This window comes from Procambarus clarkii, chromosome 2 (genome assembly GCF_040958095.1).
Source record: "Procambarus clarkii isolate CNS0578487 chromosome 2, FALCON_Pclarkii_2.0, whole genome shotgun sequence".
Classification (NCBI taxonomy): Eukaryota; Metazoa; Arthropoda; class Malacostraca; order Decapoda; family Cambaridae; genus Procambarus; species Procambarus clarkii.
Genome location: NC_091151.1, coordinates 43686818 through 43710873, shown reverse-complemented (window position 1 = coordinate 43710873; position 24056 = coordinate 43686818). Strand labels below are relative to the sequence as shown.

General features: G+C 45.5%; 1 protein-coding gene and 1 long non-coding RNA gene across 3 annotated transcripts in view; one reads left to right on the top strand and one right to left on the bottom strand.

Moving 5' to 3' along the window:
• The window catches only part of LOC138364893 (uncharacterized), a 357402-nt gene extending 343735 nt beyond the window's left edge, over window positions 1–13667 (top strand). Inside the window, exon 3 of the long non-coding RNA XR_011228606.1 lies at window positions 13020–13667. This is a non-coding gene — a long non-coding RNA (uncharacterized lncRNA). The remainder of the gene's footprint in view (window positions 1–13019) is intronic.
• Window positions 1–24056, bottom strand: part of LOC123748132 (kin of IRRE-like protein 2) — a 311143-nt gene that overhangs the window by 26884 nt on the left and 260203 nt on the right. For both annotated transcript variants that reach the window (XM_069324939.1, XM_069324941.1), the window contains exons 9-12: window positions 19944–20103; window positions 16840–17127; window positions 13678–13793; window positions 4660–4840 (exon numbers count right to left, since the gene is read on the bottom strand). In XM_069324939.1, the coding sequence (XP_069181040.1) occupies window positions 4660–4840; window positions 13678–13793; window positions 16840–17127; window positions 19944–20103 (745 nt within the window). The remainder of the gene's footprint in view (window positions 1–4659; window positions 4841–13677; window positions 13794–16839; window positions 17128–19943; window positions 20104–24056) is intronic.

The window sequence follows — 24056 nt, the reverse complement described above, 5'->3', positions numbered from 1 at the left end:
GAAAGGGACTTAGAACGATATTGCGATCAAAGCGAAAAAGCAACCCAAGTTACTACACAAACATATAAGAAGTAAAATGTCGGTGAACGACCAAGTGTCAAGACTAAGGAAAACAGAGGGGGCATATACTGAAAGTGACAAGGAAATCTGCGAGGCACTGAATGCCAGTTTCCATGGAGTGTTCACTACCGAGCCTGGGCAGCTCCCATTGTTAGAAGGGATTACCCTAGATGAAAGACTGTCAGATATAGAGGTGACAGCAGGGGAGGTAATGAAACAGTTGACAACACTGGATGCAACTAAAACAGTTGGACCAGACAAAGTATCACCGTGGATACTAAAAGAAGCAGCGCAGGCCCTCAGTGTGCCTCTGGCAATGGTCCTTAATGAGTCACTTATGTCAGGAGAATTGCCCAGTTGCTGGAAGAAGGCAAATGTCGTACCGATCTTCAAGAAAGGCGATAGGGAAGAGGCACTTAACTATAGACCTGTATCACTGACAAGCATCCCCTGTAAAATACTGGAAAGAATAATTAGGCTACGACTGGTTGCACACCTGGAGAACGTTAGGTTTGTGAACAAACATTAACATGGGTTCTGGACAGGGAAATCGTGCCTAACAAACCTTATGGAATTCTATGATAAAATAACGAGGATAAGACAGGACAGAGATGGTTGGGCAGACTGCATATTTCTGGACTGCCAAAAAGCCTTTGATACAGTACCGCACATGAGACTGCTGTTCAAACTCGAGAGGCAGGCGAGGGTGGGGGGAAAGGTCCTAGCATGGATAAGGAACTACCTAACAGGAAGGAGCCAAAGAGTTACGGTTAGGGGCGAGAAGTCGGACTGGCGAACAGTAACGAGTGGAGTACCACAAGGATCGGTGCTGGGACCAATTCTATTTCTAGTATATGTTAACGACATGTTTACAGGCGTAGAGTCCTACATGTCGATGTTCGCGGATGACGCAAATTTGTGACAGATGAGAATTGTAGGATCCTCCAAGAGGACCTGAACAGGTTGCAGAGATGGTCAGAGAAATGGCTACTGGAGTTCAACACGAGCAAATGTGAAGTTATGGAAATGGGACTAGGAGATAGGAGACCAAAGGGACAGTACACAATGAAGGGGAACAGCCTACCTGTAACGACGCGTGAAAGAGACCTGGGGGTGGACGTAACACCTAATCTATCTCCTGAGGCACATATAAATAGGATAACGACACCAGCGTACTCTACACTGGCAAAAGTTAGAACATCATTCAGAAACCTAAGTAAGGAGGCATTTAGGGCGCTTTACACTGCCTACGTGAAGCCAGTCTTAGAGTATGCCGCCTCATCATGGAGTCCCCATCTGAAGAAGCATATAAGGAAACTGGAAAAGGTTCAGAGGTTTGCAACGAGTCCCAGAGTTACGAGGGATGGGGTATGAGGAGCGCCTGGGGGAACTGTGCCTTACGACACTAGAAAGAAGAAGGGAGAGGGGGGACATAATAGGAACGTATAAAATACTCAGGGGGATTGACAGAGTGGACATAGACGAAATGTTCACACGGAATAGTAACAGAACGAGGTGATATGGGTGGAAGCTGGACACTCCTATGAGTCAGAGGGATGTTAGGAAGTTTTCTTTTAGCGTGAGAGTAGTGGGAAAATGGAATGCACTTAAGGAACAGGTTGTGGAAGCAAATACTATTCATAATTTTAAACAGATATGATCGGGAAATATAACCAAAATCAATGTTGTAGACAACCGATGCTCGAAAGGCGGGATTCAAGTGTCAATCCTCGATCCTGCAGACACAAGTAGGTGAGTACTATTAGGTGAGTACACACACACACACACACACACACACACACACACACACACACACACACACACACTCACTCACTCACTCACTCACTCACTCACTCACTCTCTCTCACACTCGTTTGCTCTCAAATCCACACGTTCACATTCACACTAACGACACTTTGTCTTCAGTAGGAAGTATAATTCTTGTTAATAATATCACCAAATGTAATTATTTTACTTTGTAATTATACAAAAAAAGTTCGATCCTTGCACAGTATTAACTGTTGTTTAGGGGGATACGACCAAGTTATAATTAAACTCTTTTCTTAACAGAAATCTGAATATAATAATTAGTCAAAAGTTGATTTAATACTTGCTGCCTGTAAGAAAATAATGAACATCGTGTAGTAATGACGAACTAAATAAGAAAATAAAAAGAAACTTCTTAATTACAAAACTTTGAGTCATAATTACTTTGACCGGTATTTTAACAGGCAAGACAATTTATATAAAATAATTAACATACGCTCGTAACTAGCCATATTAGCGCAGATTTGGCCTATCAAATTAAACTAAATATCAGTGACTAATGCAGTGTTACACCCAGATAAGCGTGGGCCGAAATCAGGCTCATTAAGCGAAGCAATTAAGCAACGCGAAATTCTCCCAAATTAACGCCAAAAGCCTGTTGACTGTGTTCTTGGGACCGTTCACAGTAATTTACAATTTGCAATTTACTCATTTCTATTGCAGCTGACCGTATGAGGAATCTTAAGATCATAACTACCTTTGTTTTCCGTTTAACTGTAGGACTCATTTTTTTGTAATGTTACTTGTATAAAATTCTGTTGTATAAATGTTCACAGTCAGGTGTAAATTAAGAAAAATGGCATGAATCACCTCGGAAGAGAATATGGTAACGTGAGGAAATTACAGTAAGGAGCAATATGAGATCTATGACACCAGGCTGTGAAGGGCCGTGAGTGGGAGGGCGAGTGCGGGAACTCGGCCCGGCGCTGTGACAACACCGGGCCGTGAGTGCGTGTTGATGAACATTCTGACTGGGTAGTGCACGAAGTTAGTATTAGTTCAGTTTCTGAAAGGGGGGCTCCTGTTGTCGAGTTGGGTGGAAGGGTATGCTTTGTGTGTGTGTGTGTGTGTGTGTGTGCGTGCGTGTGTGTGCGTGCGTGTGTGTACGTGCGTGTGTTTGTGTACGCTCTTTATTATATATATTCACGTGTGTTTGTGTTTGTCGACCCACAAAATATGTTTGTAACTGTTGGTCGATTGATACAATGACTTCCTTCCCCCTTCCCTCTAAGGCTTGTTGCAATATTTCTTCACTTAATGAGCGTGATTGTCGTGCCATGCTCTCCTGGGACAACATTGCATGTGGTGACTACATCACCTCCACTGGTAAATAATCTTCTTTCTTGCATCGTTGCTCTATGACCTGTTGTCTTAGGGAGCTACTCCTTCTTCTCCCTCATTGGTTGTGTTGTCGTTATATACATGTTCAGGCCTTCAATTAAGCCTTTTAGGCCTTCAGATTAGGCCTTCAGTTCAGGCCTTGAGCGTCCAATTAGATCTCTCACGATCGTCATTCAATGCAGGATAAAAAACTCCCCACTGATGCGATTTTGTAATCATTCCGTAATGCTATTGAAGTTCCGAATTATCCTTTTGATCATAATTATCACTCATTCTCTGGTTTCTGTCCCCCATTCCGCCCCCTCTCACTTTAGTTATGGTTTGGAAGGGTGTAAGGAACAGCTTATCTGTTATCACATCCATGATCTTAGCTTCCACAAGGTCCGTTATGTACAATGGTTGGATGGTCAGTTTCCAGTGGGGTATGTGGCAAGAGGCAGTCGGATATGTGCGTGAATATGGGGTGACAGGAATGGATGGGTTGGATATGAGTCACGGATAGAATGGGATGGTGAAGGGTGTGGAAAGGAGATGCGACTAGGTATGGGTGACTGGATGACGGGATAGAAGAAAGGGAGGGGCAGCCCGTTCTCGCAGTGGAATGTTGACGGGGAGGCCACATTCCCCGTCCTCGACCAGGCCTCCTACAGGAGGATAATAGTACATTCATAGATAATGAATCATGGTATCATAGAGCATGGTAGAATAAGTCTTCCTAATCGCGTCACTTGCATCCAATATCTCCACGCTGTTTACAGATGTAGCCAAGTCTCCAAGCGGTTTACATGTGTAGCCAAGTCTTCAAGAGATATACATGTGTAGCACAGTAAATTTACCCACATCATCGCAGTCTCTAAATAGGTAGACTTGTTATATAACAATATAATTAGGGATTAAACAGCATTAAGGATGTAAAGGTTTCACATATATCCTTGCATTTGCGTTATCTGACCAGGTATTGTCAGTGGCATGTGTTGGCAAGGCAATATTATTTGGACAAGTTGCACCAATTTTGTCCTATTTATAGTCCTAGTGTAGGAGGCTTTGGAGGCAACTAAAAAGTCACCATTTGACATGGAGTAAACGGAAATATGGACATAAAAATTTGCCAAGTATTGGGAGGTGACATTAATGGGACGATAACATTTCAGAAAATGGGATATAGGTGGTCCTGGAGGTGTAGGTAGACACCACTACAGGCTGGGAGGGAGTGTAACGTACCTGTAGCTGTCCTAGAGGTCCTGGAGGTGTAGGCAGACACCACTACAGGCTGGGAGGGAGTGTAACGTACCTGTAGCTGTCCTGGAGGTCCTGGAGGTGTAGGCAGACACCACTACAGGCTGGGAGGGAGTGTAACGTACCTGTAGCTGTCCTGGAGGTCCTGGAGGTGTAGGCAGACACCTCTACAGGCTGGGAGGGAGTGTAACGTACCTGTAGCTGTCCTGGAGGTCCTGGAGGTGTAGGCAGACACCACTACAGGCTGGGAGGTGACGGGGCCGTGGGTAACATACACCTTGATCTGGTAACTTGTTTCAGCGTCCAGGCGACTCACGTTGAAGTTGGGACGGTGGGACGTCACGTTGGCGAAGAGTGTTCGATTCTCGAAGTACACCTGGCGAGGTGAGGAGGAGCCAAGGTGAGCACAAACTAGCTTATGATTCTTACCTCAAAACCAAAAAGTTAAATTTTACACCGAAACTTAAAAGAAATAGAATTCATTAATAACATAATTATTTTGTATCATTACATCTAAAATCTTTTCTACATCTAAGATATTCATCTTAGATCTACATCTAGATCTACTTCTAAGATCTAAGCCATTAATGTAATTTTCTTTTGCATGATTTTTCATAATCAAATTGGATATAAAATTGATTATTGAATCCGGAAAAGCGACCCGTAAATGAATTTCAAGATTTGTTAAAAGTTCCGAAAACCCAAATGAGACATCTGACAGATCATAAGTAATTGGGGATTAGTGTAGATATATCAGGTATCCAAAAGGTGCTGGATTGTCCACCAGTGATAAAAAAAATTCTGGGTTTTATGACACTCGCATAAATGTCATATGTTGAAAACTGTTTTAGGCAAATATTGTGTTGTTTCATACTAATATTTCCTTCAATAACTTGGGCTGGACGGTAAAGCGACGGTATCGCTTCATGCAGGTCGGCGATCAATCCCCGACCGTCCAAGTGATTGGACACCATTCCTTCCCCCCCCCCGTCCCATCCCAAATCCTTGTCCTGACCCCTTTCAAGTGCTATATAGTCGTAATGGCTTGGCACTTTCCCCTGATAATTCTCTCCCAACCTCATACGAATATTTCGAGTTTTAATCGAATATTTTGTTATTTAATTGCACAGTATGTTGAATTGTGTTCGAATTTTGAGTGCTTTAGTAAATTTTTGGCAGTTTTAGTCAATTTGTGAGTTTTAAGCTACAATGAAGAAATTACCCTGAATCTAATAATCGGCATTTTTATAAGGTCTACCACATTAACAAATGCACTATCCCGTATAGTCTAAGATTCCCTGTGATCTTAAGATTCATTGAGGTTCGTTAAGGTGTTTCTGTGATATCCAATAGAAGAAACCATAAATAACATTCCTTTAATTTGCAGTTATCCATATCTGATATTAACTTTAACGTTCACATCTCGTTATATTCTGCCACAAGAAGCGATATCCTCTTTCTGTAGACACGAACGTAAAGAGAAAATTTCCCCTGAAGAATCACAAGCAAATCGAAACGAATAGAGGGACAAAATCTGGTGCATTTCCGCCTCGATCGAGAGTATATGCAAATTACATGACCGGAAAAACCGGCTTTGACAAGCTTAGCTGCTTGATGTTGGCAATAAGGTCCATTAACCTCTGATGAGTTATTAAGGCCACACAAAGGCTTCCTAACCAGCCAGCAAGTATTCGTGTGTTCTGTTCTTAAATCCAGGACTCGAGAGAGTAAACTCCTAGTACACACACACACTGAGAAAGCGGGGATTGGTGTTGCTTTAGATTTAGCTACTCAGAACGAAATGTCTATGTAGCACGGGGAATAGTGAGCCCGTAAACTAAGGTACATCTTAGTACCCACAGTTTATATAAACTATATAAACATCTCCGCTGTTTATATAGTTTATATAAACTATATAAACATCCCCGCTGTTTATATAGTCATCAATCGTCGAGGGATAGAAGATGAACGGACGGAGTAGCAGCGGTCTTCACAGTGTGATAGTCGGTAAGGTGCTTGGCAACGGGAGGTCAGCCTAGCCCTGGAAACACAAACCGAAACTGTCTCTGTTTTCTGCTTGTTACAACTTGTAATAAAGTTGTTACATCTTGGCTTAACGTGTTTATGACGTATTACAACGTTGTTACAACTTGCTATATTGGTTGTTATAACTGGTTAGGATGTATTAAAACTTGTTCGAACGTTGTACCAACGTCGTAGTTTCGGTGTGTGTTTGGCGGGCTCACTTTCTGCCTGAACACACCCGGGAGGCAACCCGTTCTCGCACTTTCTTACAGTCAATATTGACTCATTAAATATGTGCATATGTGACATACTAAACATAATAGTTTACCTTGAAAAGCTTCATAGAAAACACCGACCTTACCTAACCTTCTTAGTATGTTAAGATAAGCATCTTATTGCTTCGTAATTACAATTATTACTTAACCTATACCTAAAATAGGATAAGTAATAATTGTAATTACGAAGCAATAAGATGCTTATCTTAACATACTAAGAAGGTTAGGTATGGTCGGTGTTTTCTATGAAGCTTTTCAAGGTAAACTAGTATGTTTAGTATGTCATATATGCACGTATTTAATAAGTCAATATTGACTATACGAAAGTGCGAGAACGGGTTGCGGGAGGAGGAGGAGGGCCGCTTATGCTACGAGCCTTGCTGGTTAGAGCGCTGGGGCTAGATTCACGAAGAAGTTACGCAGACACTTACGATCCTGTACATCTTTTCTCAATCTTTGGCGGCTTTGTTTACAATTATTAAACAGTTAATGAGCTCCGAAGCACCAGGAGGCTGTTTATAAAAATAACAACAGTTGATTGGGAAGTTTTCATGCTTATAAACTGTTTAATAAATGTAACCAAAGGCATCAAAGATTGAGGAAAGATGTACACGTTCGTAAGTATTTGCGTGAAGTAACTGGTTCGTGAATCTGGCCCCTGGAAGACTCGATCACTCCACGTCCATTCTAAAACCCACAGCGACCCGTAGAGAGGGTGGTACTGGCACACAGCGACCCGTAGAGGGGGTGGTACTGGCACACAGCGACCCGTAGAGGGGGTGGTACTGGCACACAGCGACCCGTAGAGGGGGTGGTACTGGCACACAGCGACCCGTAGAGGGGGTGGTACTGGCACACAGCGACCCGTAGAGGGGGTGGTACTGGCACACAGCGACCCGTAGAGGGGGTGGTACTGGCACACAGCGACCCGTAGAGGGGGTGGTACTGGCACACAGCGACCCGTAGAGTGGGTGGTACTGGCACACAGCGACGCGACCATGCACCCCAAACGCCATAAACTCAGGGTCAGCATTCTATTCCTGACTGTCCACAAATACCCAGAGAGCGAACTTCTACAGACCGTTAAGACCTCCTCTAACACTACGTCAGCCGACATCCATCAAATAGGCCAAGAAAGGGTGTTCTGCTATACAGACGAAAATAACGTGGACATACTATATAACGCCACGAGGATGCTCAATAAAGAGCACATCTCCACCCGCTTCCCACGCCGATATCAAGCCGATCGAACAGTATTTGTCACCGACACCAGCCGCTGGATCACAGATCGGGAACCCTCCGAAATAATACCTAACATCAAAAAGGAAAACCCACACTCGAGAGTGACATGTGTCACGATCATCACCGCTGACGGTCCTCACTTACCAACCATGAAACTGGAGTTGACCACACTAGCCGCGACGAACCTGGCGATCAAGCAAGGAATCAACTGCTCTGGCGTTAAGAGACCACCACACCACATCAAGAAGAAACGTCTATACAATATCCAGCAGTGCTTTAGGTGCTATGAATATTCTCACCCCAGTAGCAAATGTCAACACCCCTCCCAGAGGTGCAGCCTCTGCGCCCAACATCACCACTTCCCAAGCTGTGACTCAGGCACCAAGTGCTGCCTGTTCTGCCAAGGTGACCAGCCGGCAGTCTCCCATCGCTGTCCGCGAAGACAAGAGGTAATCAAACAACTGGCCAAGACGAAGAAAGCTGAACCAGCCGCCTCCGCCGTCGGCGCCGCCAGCATCACCACCAACATCGTAACACTCGCCAGCCACCCGGAGGCCTTCCCAGTCTTACCTGGAGGAGGCTCCACCCACCATACACACTATCCCCCCTACGGGGGCAGTACTGGCCAGTCAACCCATACCCCAAGAACTCCCCCTGCCAGAGAAGGAATCATCCCAGGTCTTATCAGGCTCGCAGAGACCTGCTGGGGACGACTATCACCGGTTCTACACGATACTTGCTGCATGTCGCCAACGGTCTAGACTTCATCATCTCTCTGGAAGTGTTACTCTCCGCCTCTACAACAACGACGTCTACCCAGACACCAACACCCACAACACTGACCGCACAAGCGGCGACTTGTGCTGCCAACTCCCTGGCTACCAAAGCACCAGTGGGAACGACAACCGAGTCTACTCAACCCGGTCGGCTAGCCCCACACACAGGCTGCACTCGGCATGCCCGTAGCTAGGACTACAGCGGTATCCAAGCCCAAACCACCTCCCTCGGAAGACTCTTCTGACTCGGCCGGGGAAATCCACGTCTGAGGTACGCCTCCACACCAACGAAACGACACCCACAACCCGCAAGCCTCTTCAACGACCACGTAAGACAGACCGGCCATGCTAACGCGCAGTACAGCACACACGGAGAAAAATAACCAAGACGAAGAAGTAGAAACATGATCACCTCTTGTCCATGAGGTGGAAAACTACATTCCCCTCTTTAGGGGGCAGGGACCTAGACATGCCCGTTTTGAACATCGAACAAGAATCAAGACTTCATCACCACCGTCAGAAGAACCACCACAAGCCGCCCTTTAAGACTCTCCTCCCGCCTCGCCACCATGGAGTTGATTAGCATCGTCATCCCCTGGTATGCATCTGGGTTAAGCCCTGGCTCTTTCTCGAGATCTTCAGCGCTCTCTCTCTCACCGGCTTCTCTTCAGCTTTATCCACTTCAGTGCTCGCCCGAATGAGTGCCTTATCCTGTATCCTCGTCGTCGTCGTATATAGTCGTTGCTCCAACGTTTTCCGTAATGGGCTAATTACTTCTGGGACAGCAGTCCACAGCCTTATGGGGCATCCCGTCTTCGCACCAAGTCCATTCCATCCAGCGGATGACCCCACAGACGCTTTCATCAATTTTAACATGCTGTTCATTCAAAATAGGAATTTTCTAAAATATAAATTAATATTGTTTTATATTACTATATTGTACATATTTAGGCACTGGTTAGGTGCTTAGGTTCTGTTGGTTGTTATTTGTATTTCTTTATGTGGGTGAAGCATTTACAGCGTTGTGGTTCGAACAAAAGTCGTCAGTGAAGCACTTGCTCCGGAACTGTTCGGACGTCATCAGTTGTGAGTTGTGTGTAAACCGTTTTTCATCCATAAACAAGCAGGGGGTTTGGTGGATGCATGGAATGGACTTTGGGTCTTTGTTTATGAGGACGGGCTGCTTACAGGGCTTTACGGCCTAGTGAGTTGGGTCTGTGTGAGTTGAACCTCTTCAGTAATGGTTCAAGTTGCTTCCTCAGCCACACACGCTACTACTCAACACCCCTCGTCAGCTGTGTCCACCACGGGCCATTAACCCCCCCCCCCTCTCTCTCTCTCTCTCCTCTCTCTCTCTCTCTCTCTCCTCTCTCTCTCTCTCTCTCCTCTCTCTCTCTCTCTCTCTCTCTCTCTCTCTCTCTCTCTCTCTCTCTCTCTCTCTCTCTCTCTCTCTCTCTCTCTCTTCCTCTCTCTCTCTTCCTCTCTCTCTCTTCCTCTCTCTCTCTTCCTCTCTCTCTCTCTCTCTCTCTCTCTCTCTCTCTCTCTCTCTCTCTCTCTCTCTCTCTCTCTCTCTCTCTCTTCCTCTCTCTCTCTCTCTCTCTCTCTCTCTCTCTCTCTCTCTCTCTCTCTCTCTCTCTCTCTCTCTCTCTCTCTCTCTCTCTCTCTCTCTCTCTCTCTCTCTCTCTCTCTCTCTCTCTCTCTCTCTCTCTCTCTCTTCCTCTCTCTCTCTCTCTCTCTTCCTCTCTCTCTCTCTCTCTCTCTCTCTTCCTCTCTCTCTCTCTCTCTCTTCCTCTCTCTCTCTCTCTCTCTCTCTCTCTCTCTCTCTCTCTCTCTCTCTCTCTCTCTCTCTCTCTCTCTCTCTCTCTCTCTCTCTCTCTCTCTCTCTCTCTCTCTCTCTCTCTCTCTCGCTCTCCTCTCTCTCTCTCTCTCTCTCTCTCTCTCTCTCTCTCTCTCTCTCTCTCTCTCTCTCTCTCTCTCTCTCTCTCTCTCTCTCTCTCTCTCTCTCTCTCTCGCTCTCCTCTCTCTCTCTCTCTCTCTCTCTCTCTCTCTCTCTCTCTCTCTCTCTCTCTCTCTCTCTCTCTCTCTCTCTCTCTCTCTCTCTCTCTCTCTCTCGCTCTCCTCTCTCGCACGCACGCACGCACGCACACGCGGCAGCAATAACAGCTTACGCACGCCTTCAACAAGAAATGCTTCCACGGACCAACTCACGCAACACCCTCAACAACTCACGCAACACCCTCAGCAACACACGCAACACCCTCAACACCACACGCAACACCCTCAACACCACACGCAACACCCTCAACACCACACGCAGCACCCTCAACACCACACGCAGCACCCTCAACAACACACGCAGCACCCTCAACACCACCCTCAACACCACACGCAGCACCCTCAACAACACACGCAGCACCCTCAACACCACACGCAACACCCTCAACACCACACGCAACACCCTCAACACCACACGCAACACCCTCAACACCACACGCAACACCCTCAACACCACACGCAACACCCTCAACACCACACGCAGCACCCTCAACAACACACGCAGCACTCTCAACACCACCCTCAACACCACACGCAGCACCCTCAACAACACACGCAACACCCTCAACACCACACGCAGCACCCTCAACACCACACGCAACACCCTCAACACCACACGCAACACCCTCAACACCACACGCAGCACCCTCAACACCACACGCAACACCCTCGACAACACACGCAGCACCCTCAACACCACACGCAACACCCTCAACAACACACGCAACACCCTCAACACCACACGCAGCACCCTCAACACCCTCGACAACACACGCAGCACCCTCAACACCACACGCAGCACCCTCAACAACACACGCAACACCCTCAACACCACACGCAGCACCCTCAACACCACACGCAACACCCTCAACACCACACGCAACACCCTCAACACCACACGCAGCACCCTCAACACCACACGCAGCACCCTCAACACCACACGCAACACCCTCAACAACACACGCAGCACCCTCAACACCACACGCAGCACCCTCAACACCACACGCAACACCCTCAACAACACACGCAGCACCCTCAACACCACACGCAGCACCCTCAACACCACACGCAACACCATAAACAACAAAACTCGTGTCCTGATCAACACAACACACAATTTTCATCACCCGGATTATATATATATATCCACGGGTTATGTAAATTAGTCCCTCCAACTATGAATATAATTTGTGGTTACCGTGGCGAGCCGTACACAATGGCTGGGGGAGTGATTCAAACACTAATCCTACAGTAATTTTATTAGGGGGATTAATATACTAATTGTATGTTAGCTAAAACGGTGTCCGTGTTAGATAAAGCGTTCCAACACAGTGACTCTGTTAGCTAAGGTTTGAAAGCTACACGGAGGATGTATTTGTTAATTGATGTTTATCACCCCTACACACACACACAGGCTGTAAATAAATCCACAAGGGCCGTGACGAGGATTCGAACCTGCGTCCAAGAGCATCCCAGACGCTGTCTTAATCTGCCTATTTTGTTCATTTGATGCATCACGTTATTGTGATTTCTGTGTGTAACACAGGCTGTGTCTGTATAAGGTAAAGCCTCCCATGCACTCATTAGCTGTTTCTATGATAGTTAAAGTTTTCCTCCTACACTGAGGCTAGGTCGTCTTCACTGCCTGTAAACACTCGGCCATGAGGCATGACCTACACTGTTCATTTCTTGGTTCTCAGGAGTTGTGACGGTAGTACTGTCAGTATATATCATGTCACTATAGTATTGTCAATATATCACTATATAGTTCTGTCAATATAACACTGCCCATTACTCAGGGGGGGACCCCATGCTTTCATTAGTTACTCATGCACCAACTCTCTCATGTGTCTTATTCCTTGCCTGACAGGTCCACACACACGGGGCAAAAATTTAGAAAATCATACCTATCCACATACGATATCTCGGTACCTCGTAACTCGATGATGGTGGCTTAGTCGGTATTTACCAATATGTTTACGATCTCGCAAAGCACCACGTAGTCATCCATAACGATAATAACCTAGTATTGACTACGATTTTGCACCGCTTCCATGCTCATAAAGTGTGTTGTGAATACAGACTAAGCTGCGATGATCGAGGTTAAGTGGTGCGGATCTTATTGATCGACACGTAAGTTCTTCGTGAATTCCGATTCTGACATCCCACCTCTCCATTTCAGGAGACTGACCTTAGCCCAACCGAAGCCCAACCGGAGCCCAACCAGAGCCTCCTCTCGGATCTCTCTTTCCCTGAAGACCTCTGGCATAACCTCTCCAGTCATGTGACTGAACCTAGAACCAGGGCTGAATCACCCAAATGCCGCCACACATACGACTGGTTAGATTCGCCCGGGGTCAGTAGAGCTCGCTAAGACTCGATTCGATTATGTTGAGGCCTTCAACAGTGTGGGGCGAGTTGCTAATAGAAAGTCACTTACATGGGGAGCTGCCTTCGAAGATACTGTAGGTTCTATAGAGCCCTTGAAAGAGTCACCTCAGCCATATAGAGCCCTGGGAAAACTCGGTGGGTTTGTGAAGCACTGAGAAGACTCATCTTAGCTCTGTAGAGTCATGATAAGACTGATCTTGGCCCCACAGCACTGGAAAATCTCTTTTGGATTTGTAAAGCCTTAAGGAAGCCCTTAGTCTTTATCTGGGCTCTGTAGAGTCCTGAGGAGACTCGTCTTGGCCTTGTAGAGCCCCTGGAAGACGTTTGTCAGCATTTTAAAGTCACGGAATGATTCATTTCGGCTCCGTACAACATTGGAATGACTCAAAACGGCTCTATTAAGGCCTGGGAAGACTCACCTTAACTCTGTAGAGCTTGTGAAGACTCACCTCGGCTCTGTAGAGTGTGGTGCCGGCGGCGGCGACGTCTGGCCTCTGGCAGGAGAGACTGAGGGAGGAGTCTGTGATGTTGGCAAGTCTGCATGATGATAGTGGAAGCGGCATCTCTGTAACACAGACACCACACTGTTGTTAGGGCACTGTGTTCTCTGTGTCCACACACACACACACACACACACACACACACACACACACACACACACACACACACACACACACACACACACACACACACACACACACACACACACGCACGTCAGAATGTCTGACATCTGTTTGTCAGTGTCCACACACACACACACACACACACACACACACACACGTACGTCAGAATGTCTGACATCTGTTTGTCTGTCTGTGTACACACACTCAGAGACAAACAACACATATGAACATTGGGGATTCGAACACACTGCAACACTGAGGTTATTGCCTTAGAGACCAGACCACAGAGCAGTGTTTCCCACCCGGGGTTCCACGGAACACCGGAGTTTCGTGAGAGTTTGTAATATCTTAAAAAAATAAAATCTACCACCTTTTTTCCTTTAAATTTTTTTATAAACATAATTAAAGTTATTAAAGGCTTAACATGACCCATTAATAAAACACTGAAGCGATTTGAAAGTTTTGCTTGGTTAGATGTTTGGATGATAGTTATAATTTAAGTAATGCGAGTGTTTTACTAGGAAGGAGAAATGTTGTGTCGGCGAAGTTTTGTAGTTTTTTTGAGTTGGCAGTAATGAGGTCCGGAGCTCCTGCCTTAATCCTCACAACTGTTTTGGCTTCGTTTCTATCAAAACGTTTATAAATTTGCAGGTTAACATTACAGTACGGCATTAATTAGTTGCTATTATCTTTATTGTTAACTTAATGTTGTTTTTGTATTGCCACGTGAATTGTTGTTTTCTGGCGACGACATTAAAGGAGGGAGCCAACATTTTCTCCTCCAGTCGGTTCGGGGATTCGTAAACAAAAATGTGTGGCGGATATGGCCAGCAAAGCTGTCTGAAACTTATGCCAGGTTGTCCTCAATATTAGGACTCCATCAGTCTCTGGAGACTATGGTATTGTGCTCTGGAGTGGCCTCACTATATTACCTCAATATTACCTACTCATTAATTAACAATGGATTTGATCGTGGACTGATACAGTAATCTTACTTAATAATTTAGGAGTGCTGTATTATAAGTACATATTTGCTAGCTGAATATTAAGGCTGGACCATTTCTATGTGCAGGAGAAATATTTGAGTGAAATGTGGAGTTATGTATGTAGCAGTATGACCAGTTAAACAGGAAACTAGTAATTAATAAATAAAAATAGTCGACAAATACTCCTGTAATATTTCATCCGTAAGAATGGGTTAATATGCATTAATCCAACTTCATAACACGTCTGTTTTTGTAATTTCCCCGTGTCGAACCTGATGTGTCAGGCTGGTGAGGATTCCTCGAGACTTTACGAAATATTTCACTATTTCCTCCAAACAAAAAAGGCTGGAAACCCCTGTTATAGACGATTGGAAAAGTTATACTCTGTTATATAGTTGGAAACCAATGTAGCATTTAAGTTTTTAAAGAATTGCATTACAGCAGCAAATTAAAAGCTAAGTGCTTATAAGTGCAAACCCTAATGATATTTTCACTTCATAAATTGCAAGAAATATAATTCTAACCTCAGTGTGAACGTCACAAGGTAGATGTAGCAGGAGCTTTATTTCTCGCATAATATAAACTTGAAAATTATTTTGATCGTGAACTCTGGTTGGAATTTAAGTAGATTTGAAGGTTACGAATCAACCCATGTGGCATCTTAAAATATCCATGTTGTAGATAGAACGTCAAAACTAACTTAACCTTTCTTTCTGCGTCAGTATGGGTCAGGAGTTACATTTAGTGACAGGTGTACATATACAGTGTTTGTAATCTAATTGTTCAGAGTTTACCTCAAGGTTCAAGCGAACGTTAATATTACAGCTACAATGATTCTTAACCATTTAAAATCTAGCTTAACTTGACCTTTTTTAACCTAACCAAACTAACCATGAGGTAACCTAACCTAACTTACCAAGACGTAACCTAACCTAGCTTACCAAGACGTAACCTAACCTAGCTTACCAAGACGTAACCTAACCTAGCTTACCAAGACGTAACCTAACCTAACTTACCAAGACGTAACCTAACCTAGCTTACCAAGACGTAACCTAACCTAACTTACCAAGACGTAACCTAACCTAGCTTACCAAGACGTAACCTAACCTAGCTTACCAAGACGTAACCTAACCTAACTTACCAAGACGTAACCTAACCTAGCTTACCAAGACGTAACCTAACCTAGCTTACCAAGACGTAACCTAACCTAACTTACCAAGACGTAACCTAACCTAGCTTACCAAGACGTAACCTAACCTGACTTACCAAGACGTAACCTAACCTAACTTACCAAGACGTAACCTAACCTAACTTACCAAGACGTAACTTAACCTACCATGACGTAACGTAACTTACCAAGACATAACCTAACCTAGCTTACCAAGACGTAACCTAACCTAGCTTACCAAGACGTAACCTAACCTAACTTACCAAGACGTAACCTAACCTAACTTACCAAGACGTAACCTAACCTAACTTACCAAGACGTAACCTAACCTAACTTACCAAGACGTAACCTAACCTAACTTACCAAGACGTAACCTAACCTAACTTACCAAGACGTAACTTAACCTACCATGACGTAACGTAACTTACCAAGACATAACCTAACCTAGCTTACCAAGACGTAACCTAACCTAGCTTACCAAGACGTAACCTAACCTAACTTACCAAGACGTAACCTAACCTAACTTACCAAGACGTAACCTAACCTAACTTACCAAGACGTAACCTAACCTAACTTACCAAGACGTAACCTAACCTAACTTACCAAGACGTAACCTAACCTAACTTACCAAGACGTAACCTAACCTAACTTACCAAGACGTAACCTAACCCAACTTACCAAGACGTAACCTAACCCAACTTACCAAGACGTAACCTAACGTAACTTACCAAGACGTAACCTAACCTAACTTACCAAGACGTAACCTAACTTTCACCGATGAGAAGCATTCTGACGCAGAATAAATTCCAAACCAAAGAGAAGAGACTGACTTACTCGCGACCTTGACGGAGAAGCTACAAGGCTGTGCCTGCTTGCCCATCTCGTTGACGGCCCAGCAGGAGAGAGCCCGGTCCTCCGGGCTGACCACAGGCTGCACCGTCAGCTGCGAAGAAGCCCGGTCCTGGCTCTCGCCCTCAGGCTGAGTGACGATAACCTCGTGACTGTTGTTCCACTGCCACTGGATAGTGTTGACGGCCGGGTAGGAGGAGACGGTGCAGGTGATGTTGATGGGCTTGTCGTAGATGAAGTAGGTAGTGTGGGAAGTGAGGCACTCGGGTGTGTCTGTACAGACAGAAAATGGGGAAAAAAAAGGAGGTTACTTCGGATATTAATTAAGCCGAAATACAGTGTTGTTGTTGCTGTTTAAGATTCGCTTAAAAATCTTAAATTTCTTAAATTAAATTTCTTAAATCTTAAATTTCTTAAAATCTTAAATTGATCTTAAAATCTTAAAAATCTTAAATCCTCCTAAAAAAAATTCCAATTAGCACGGGCTATGGTGAGCCCGTCGAAATACCGTGTTATAATCACTCTGAAGTAACGGATAATCCGTTAGGGATGTGAAACTGAAAATTGTTTGGATTCTTGTGTGTTTTGTGTAAGCATATCTTCAGAAGCAATTATAAGCGCTTGGAATTTTTGTATTATGTCAATTTCATTTAAATTAAGGAGTTTGTTCCACATGAAGAATGAAAATACACTATTCACTTAGACCTTATAATAAATACAATTATCAGTAATAAATACAATTAATCGCACTAAAAACGAATAAAATAAAGGATCTTTTCCTCCTGTGTTGGGTCGACCATCTCGGATAATTGCAACGTGGTTTGTTTGGAGTCTGTAAGTTGAGTATCGACTCTTGGGGGTGGTCCCAAGGGCCCTTAAAGGCGATAAATGGAGCCACACCTTAATTAAAACCTTCCCAGGAAGCGTCTTCTCTCCATCTCCACAGTCGAGGCTGGCCTGGTCTAGTGGGGGTTCCAACTATGTCTTGTTGTGTTGGAGGATGGCATAGTTGACCTGGCTTTTCCTCCTCTTAAGATGGTACCTACAGTGACGACCGTCTATAGTCAAGAATTTGTACTTATAGTTGGCAAACAGCGTTGCTGGGCTGGCTGTTTGTGAATACAATGGAATTCACAATTTCTCACCTGAGATATAATTATTCCAGGGGGAATAGTGTATAGAAAGAGGGTGTACCTGTGCAGTACAAACTACTGTGCATACACAAGAAGGGTTGTACACTAAATACACAGTATTTACTATGAGCAGTACACAAACGAAAACAGTACAAACCAGAATTAGCGCACCACACAAACAGTGCACAACAGAAATAGGGTTTAATTGACACATTATATAACAGAGTGCACAACAGAGTGAAAAAACAGGAATAGTGCACAACGAAGATAGTACATAGCATAAACAATGAGTGACAAAAACAGTGTTCAATATAGCGCACAACAGTAAGAATGTACAGCTGAAAAAGTGTTCAACGGGGATATTTCCAAACAGTACACTATAGGCACGCACAAAATTAGAACACTAATTTTGAATTAGAACAAAATTAGAACATAATAGGAAGTGAACACGGAAAATTCACATCATGAACAGTACTCAACAACTTTTTACAATTCACATCAGGAAAACTTTCATCAATTCATGAAAACTTTTTTTTTTTTTTTACTAATAAATTGATTTATGAGTGATGAATACACAGTATAATCAGATTGTGAGCACAATCAAATTTCTAATTGATTCATTGCAGTACACAGTCGTATCGAAGACATTCGACCGTACCTACAACATTTGCAACATTTAAGGGTCCTGATAGTACAGTAGGCTGCGTTCTCGACTCACAATCGACTACCAGACACAACACACCAAGCATGATATTCACCAGGTGTTCTGTACACATTATTCAACCTATGTAGTACACACACCCTGTACACCACACACCCTGTACACCACACACCCTGTACACCACACACCCTGTACACCACACACCCTGTACACCACACACCCTGTACACCACACACCCTATACACCACACACCCTGTACACCACACACCCTGTACACCACACACCCTGTACACCACACACCCTGTACACCACACACCCTGTACACCACACACCCTGTACACCACACACCCTATACACCACACACCCTGTACACCACACACCCTGTACACCACACACCCTGTACACCACACACCCTGTACACCACACACCCTGTACACCACACACCCTATACACCACACTCCAAGGACAATACACATTTTTAACGAGTCACATTATGGGGGGATGTATGTTAGCACATATAAACAACTGATATGGACAATACACACCAAGGTCTATACACATCTGAGCCAGTACACACTAGAGACAGTACCCACCAGAGGACAGTACCCCACCAGAGGACAGTACCCCACCAGAGGACAGTACCCCACCAGAGGACAGTACCCCACCAGAGGACAGTACCCCACCAGAGGACAGTACCCCACCAGAGGACAGTACCCCACCAGAGGACAGTACCCCACCAGAGGACAGTACCCCACCAGAGGACAGTACCCACCAGAGGACAGTACCCACCAGAGGACAGTACCCCACCAGAGGACAGTACCCCACCAGAGGACAGTACCCCACCAGAGGACAGTACCCCACCAATGGACAGTACCCCACTAGAGGACAGTACCCCACCAGAGGACAGTACCCCACCAATGGACAGTACCCCACCAATGGACAGTACCCCACCAGAGGACAGTACCCCACCAGAGGACAGTACCCCCACCAGAGGACAGTACCCCCACCAGAGGACAGTACCCCCACCAGAGGACAGTACCCCCACCAGAGGACAGTACCCCACCAGAGGACAGTACCCCACCAGAGGACAGTACCCCACCAGAGGACCGTACCCCACCAGAGGACCGTACCCCACCAGAGGACAGTACCCCACCAGAGGACAGTACCCCACCAGAGGACAGTACCCCACCAGAGGACAGTACCCCACCAGAGGACAGTACCCCACCAGAGGACAGTACCCCACCAGAGGACAGTACCCCACCAGAGGACAGTACACAATAGAGTAGTCAACTTACACTTGATCCTGAGGGTGACGGGGTCGCTGGTGGCGGTGGTGATGGTGTTGGTGGCGGAGCAGGTGTACTGCCCCGCCTGGCGGCGCCCCACCTTCTGCAGCACCAGGGAGTCCCCCGCCAGGATCACCCCCTGAGTCACGTTCTGCACCTGTGCCGTCCCCTGTGGGAGTGTGGGGGAGAGGTGAGAGTCTTGTGGGAGTGTGGGGTAGAGGTGCGAGTCTTGTGGGAGTGTGGGGGAGAGGTGGGAGTCTTGTGTGAGTGTGGGGGGAGAGGTGAGAGTCTTGTGGGAGTGTGGGGGAGAAGCGTGAGTCTTGTGGGAGTGTGGGGGAGAGGTGAGAGTCTTGTGGGAGTGTGGGGGAGAGGTGAGAGTCTTGTGGGAGTGTGGGGGGAGAGGTGAGAGTCTTGTGGGAGTGTGGGGGAGAGGTGAGAGTCTTGTGGGAGTGTGGGGGAGAGGTGAGAGTCTTGTGTGAGTGTGGGGGAGAGGTGAGAGTCTTGTGGGAGTGTGGGGGAGAGGTGAGAGTCTTGTGTGAGTGTGGGGGAGAGGTGAGAGTCTTGTGGGAGTGTGGGGGAGAGGTGAGAGTCTTGTGTGAGTGTGGGGGAGAGGTGAGAGTCTTGTGGGAGTGTGGGGGAGAGGTGAGAGTCTTGTGGGAGTGTGGGGGGAGAGGTGAGAGTCTTGTGGGAGTGTGGGGGAGAGGTGAGAGTCTTGTGGGAGTGTGGGGGAGAGGTGAGAGTCTTGTGTGAGTGTGGGGGAGAGGTGAGAGTCTTGTGGGAGTGTGGGGGAGAGGTGAGAGTCTTGTGGGAGTGTGGGGGAAAGATGTGAGTCTTGTGGGAGTGTGGGGGGAGAGGTGAGAGTCTTGTATTCAACACAGCATATTATAGGGAGCTGGACGAGAGTGAAACACGATTTATGGGTTAATGATGCATCTAACAGTTTTTAAAACTACATGAAATCCAGACGAAATAGTAATCCGAGGTTATGTCATGTTTATACACACGTGTGTATAAACAACATGTTTCAAATCACACCCGACCACCACCCGGGTTGAAGTGGAAATATGGGCTTACGAGCCGCAGCAGCCAACAGCCTGACAGTGGAGGCCGTCATCATACGAGCCTTGGGATGACCTTTGGGAGGAAGTAGGAAAAGCCTTGAGACTGACTACGGGTAAACTGTTAGTGAGAGAAATGGCTAGGCGTCAATTCTGATCTTTTCGCCTGTGTTCACCCAGCAATAAGTGGAGGTATCTGGCGCTCCCAGCAACCCTAAGATGTATAGGAGAGAAACGCCAGAAAGGGTCGTAGTTTAACATGAAGTGACTTGTCGGGGAGAGAGTAGATCAAGAGGGTCAGTAGTACAGAGTAAGAATTACAGAAGAGGAAAGTAGTAACTACAAAGAATCTTATCAATAACATCCAAGAATTAGCTGGCAGTCAGAAAGGCAAGATCTCAATAAGAAATCATCCGATGCAACCGAAATGGCATTCAAGCACATGAGGAGGAAAATGTCTGAGTGACTATATGTCGCTTATAATCAATAGGATGAATAAAAGGCTGCGGGGAATTGCCACAAATACTAGACCCTCATATATAGGTTGTACGAGGACATTTGTCTCATGGTCCCCGGACACTGAAGGTGGACTCCGCCAACTGCGAGACACAGCAACATAGTACCGGAAAAGTTTCCGGTACTTAAAAGTTAGTTTCCGGCAGTACCGGAAAAGAAGGGAGCTATAAGAAGAGAGTGCCAAGCCAGTGCTGCTATATAGCCCTTGGAAGGGGTCAGGATAAGCATTTGGGATGGGACGGGGGGAGAAGGAATGGTGCCTAACCACTTGGACGGTTGAGGATTGAACGCCGACCTGCATGAAGCGAGTCCGTCGCTCTACCGTCCAGCGACGGTAGAGTGATGACGACTGCAAGAGATGGGCCAAACACAGCCAAATAGACACTATTTAAAAGTGCCTATTCTCCGTCTAATAAGCCGGAGAGCAGCAAATGTATTTCATAATATAGAACAGAAACATGCATAAGGCGCTGAATTGTATCATCGCATGTCTGCATTCATTGCAAATATCTTGAAAGATTAATTCGAAGATTATTGCAAGATCTAAGAGGGATTATTTATATGATCAAAATACACACGAGCTAAAGATAGAGAAGTCCTGCAAGCTAATAGGAGAAAAGGAGGTAACCTATAACTGAGCTGATTGCATCTTTCTTGATTGCCAGGAAGGCTTTGACACTGTGGCATACAGGAGACACACAAACTGGAGACAGTTGAGGAATAAACGGAAAGTGCACGGCAAGGGCTGAGTGCGTTCTTGTCCATGAGATGAGGAAATTTTGAATGGAGGTGAATCACGTGAGGATTGCAACATGGCCCTGTACTACGACCGATCCAACTCATCTGTGTAAATGAACTGGCCGAGTAAATGCGCTCCTGCAGGCTGCCCGTCCTCATAAACAAAGGGCAAAGTTCATTCCATGCACCCGCCAAACCCCAGCTGTTTATGAATGAAAAACAGTTTATATACGACTCTCAACCGATGACGTCCGAACACTTCCGGAATAAGGTCATCCCTGACGAATTTTGTTCAAACTACAACGCTGTAAATGCTTCACCCACTTACTATAAATAAAAATAATCGCCAACAGAACCTAAACACTTAACCTAAACAGTGTTTAAATATGCACAATATGCTAATATAAAATAATATTAATTTATATTTGAGAAGATTCCTATTTTGAATGAACAACATGTTAAGATTGTCGAATGCGTCTTTGGGGTCGACCGCTGGAAGGAATGGACTTGGTATGAGGACGGGTTGGAGGAGGAGTTGCTGCACGCCAATGTTAGCGAACATGGGGAACTGTCGGAGAATTATGACCGATAACGACTGAAGAATACTACAAGACGATCCAGAACAACTGCTGCGGTAGTCTGAAAGAAGTAATCTTTAATTAGATTTGGACAGTTAAGGGACAGAGGAAGACGAAGCGAAACCAGACAGAGTACTCGACCCGTCCTTTCAGAGGACAGACTAACCCGTCCTTTCAACTCTTACGTCCCATTTCGTACGTTATGGTCCCCAACGTTCAATATATGAAGTTCTCTGAAAAAGTAACGGATCAAAAATCCATGTTTTCCTTCCGTACGTTAAGTAGGAGGCTTGGCTTCGTACGTTTTAATCCCACTTACTCTGTACGTTTTGGCCAATTACGAGTAGTAGTAGTGAGCTCTCCCCCTCATTCAGATAGGGAAGATGAAGGTTTAGACATCTTGCTAAAGCTGACCCAAAATGCATATATCAGTTGAATCCATTTAGAAAAGCTTAAGAAAAGCTGGAGAACTTGGGACAAGTAGGTGTTCAGGGTTCTGATAAATCCTTTCCCGAGACCCGTATTGGAGTGTGATCCAACATATATCACACCAATTCTTGAATATGCAACGCCACAGTTGACTTCATATCTTGGTCAACTCAAAACATATTCACATGTATGCAATAATACATGCTTATACAAACATATACCTCCATACATATATAAATATATAAATACATCACATTATTGCACAGTCAATATTTCATCAAGAGGTAAAGTATGTTAATTATTTAGACCGACACACGCTTAGTCGACCTTATATTTAGCACTTAAAAGGGGAATGAGGACAATAAGCTCGGATATGAGATTGGAGTGAAGGAACAGTAACCAACCACTTGCCTCGCCTAAGATTGGACGGCGACCTTGCAAGAAGCGAGTCCGTCGTTATTTCCCCTTCCGGTCCCGGCATAGTTGGGTTTCACTTACGACTGTGTTGTTACCATTCCAATATTTTGTATTTTGTTTTTCCTTAATCATTAAAATCGGAATTCAGATTCATCCCTGGAATTAAAGTGCCACCCACTCTGCTAATTAATTACACTCGAACCCCCACGTATATTGCCATCTCCCCACCAACTACAAGCCACCGAAATCCCACCCACCAACTCTGCCACCCCCTCCCCACCCATCCAATATACCAATACCCTAAATCCACCTTTCCACCAAGCTACCTTTCCACCAACCCTCTCACCTTCCTGCTCCTTCACCCCCCTTCCACCCTCCACCCTGCA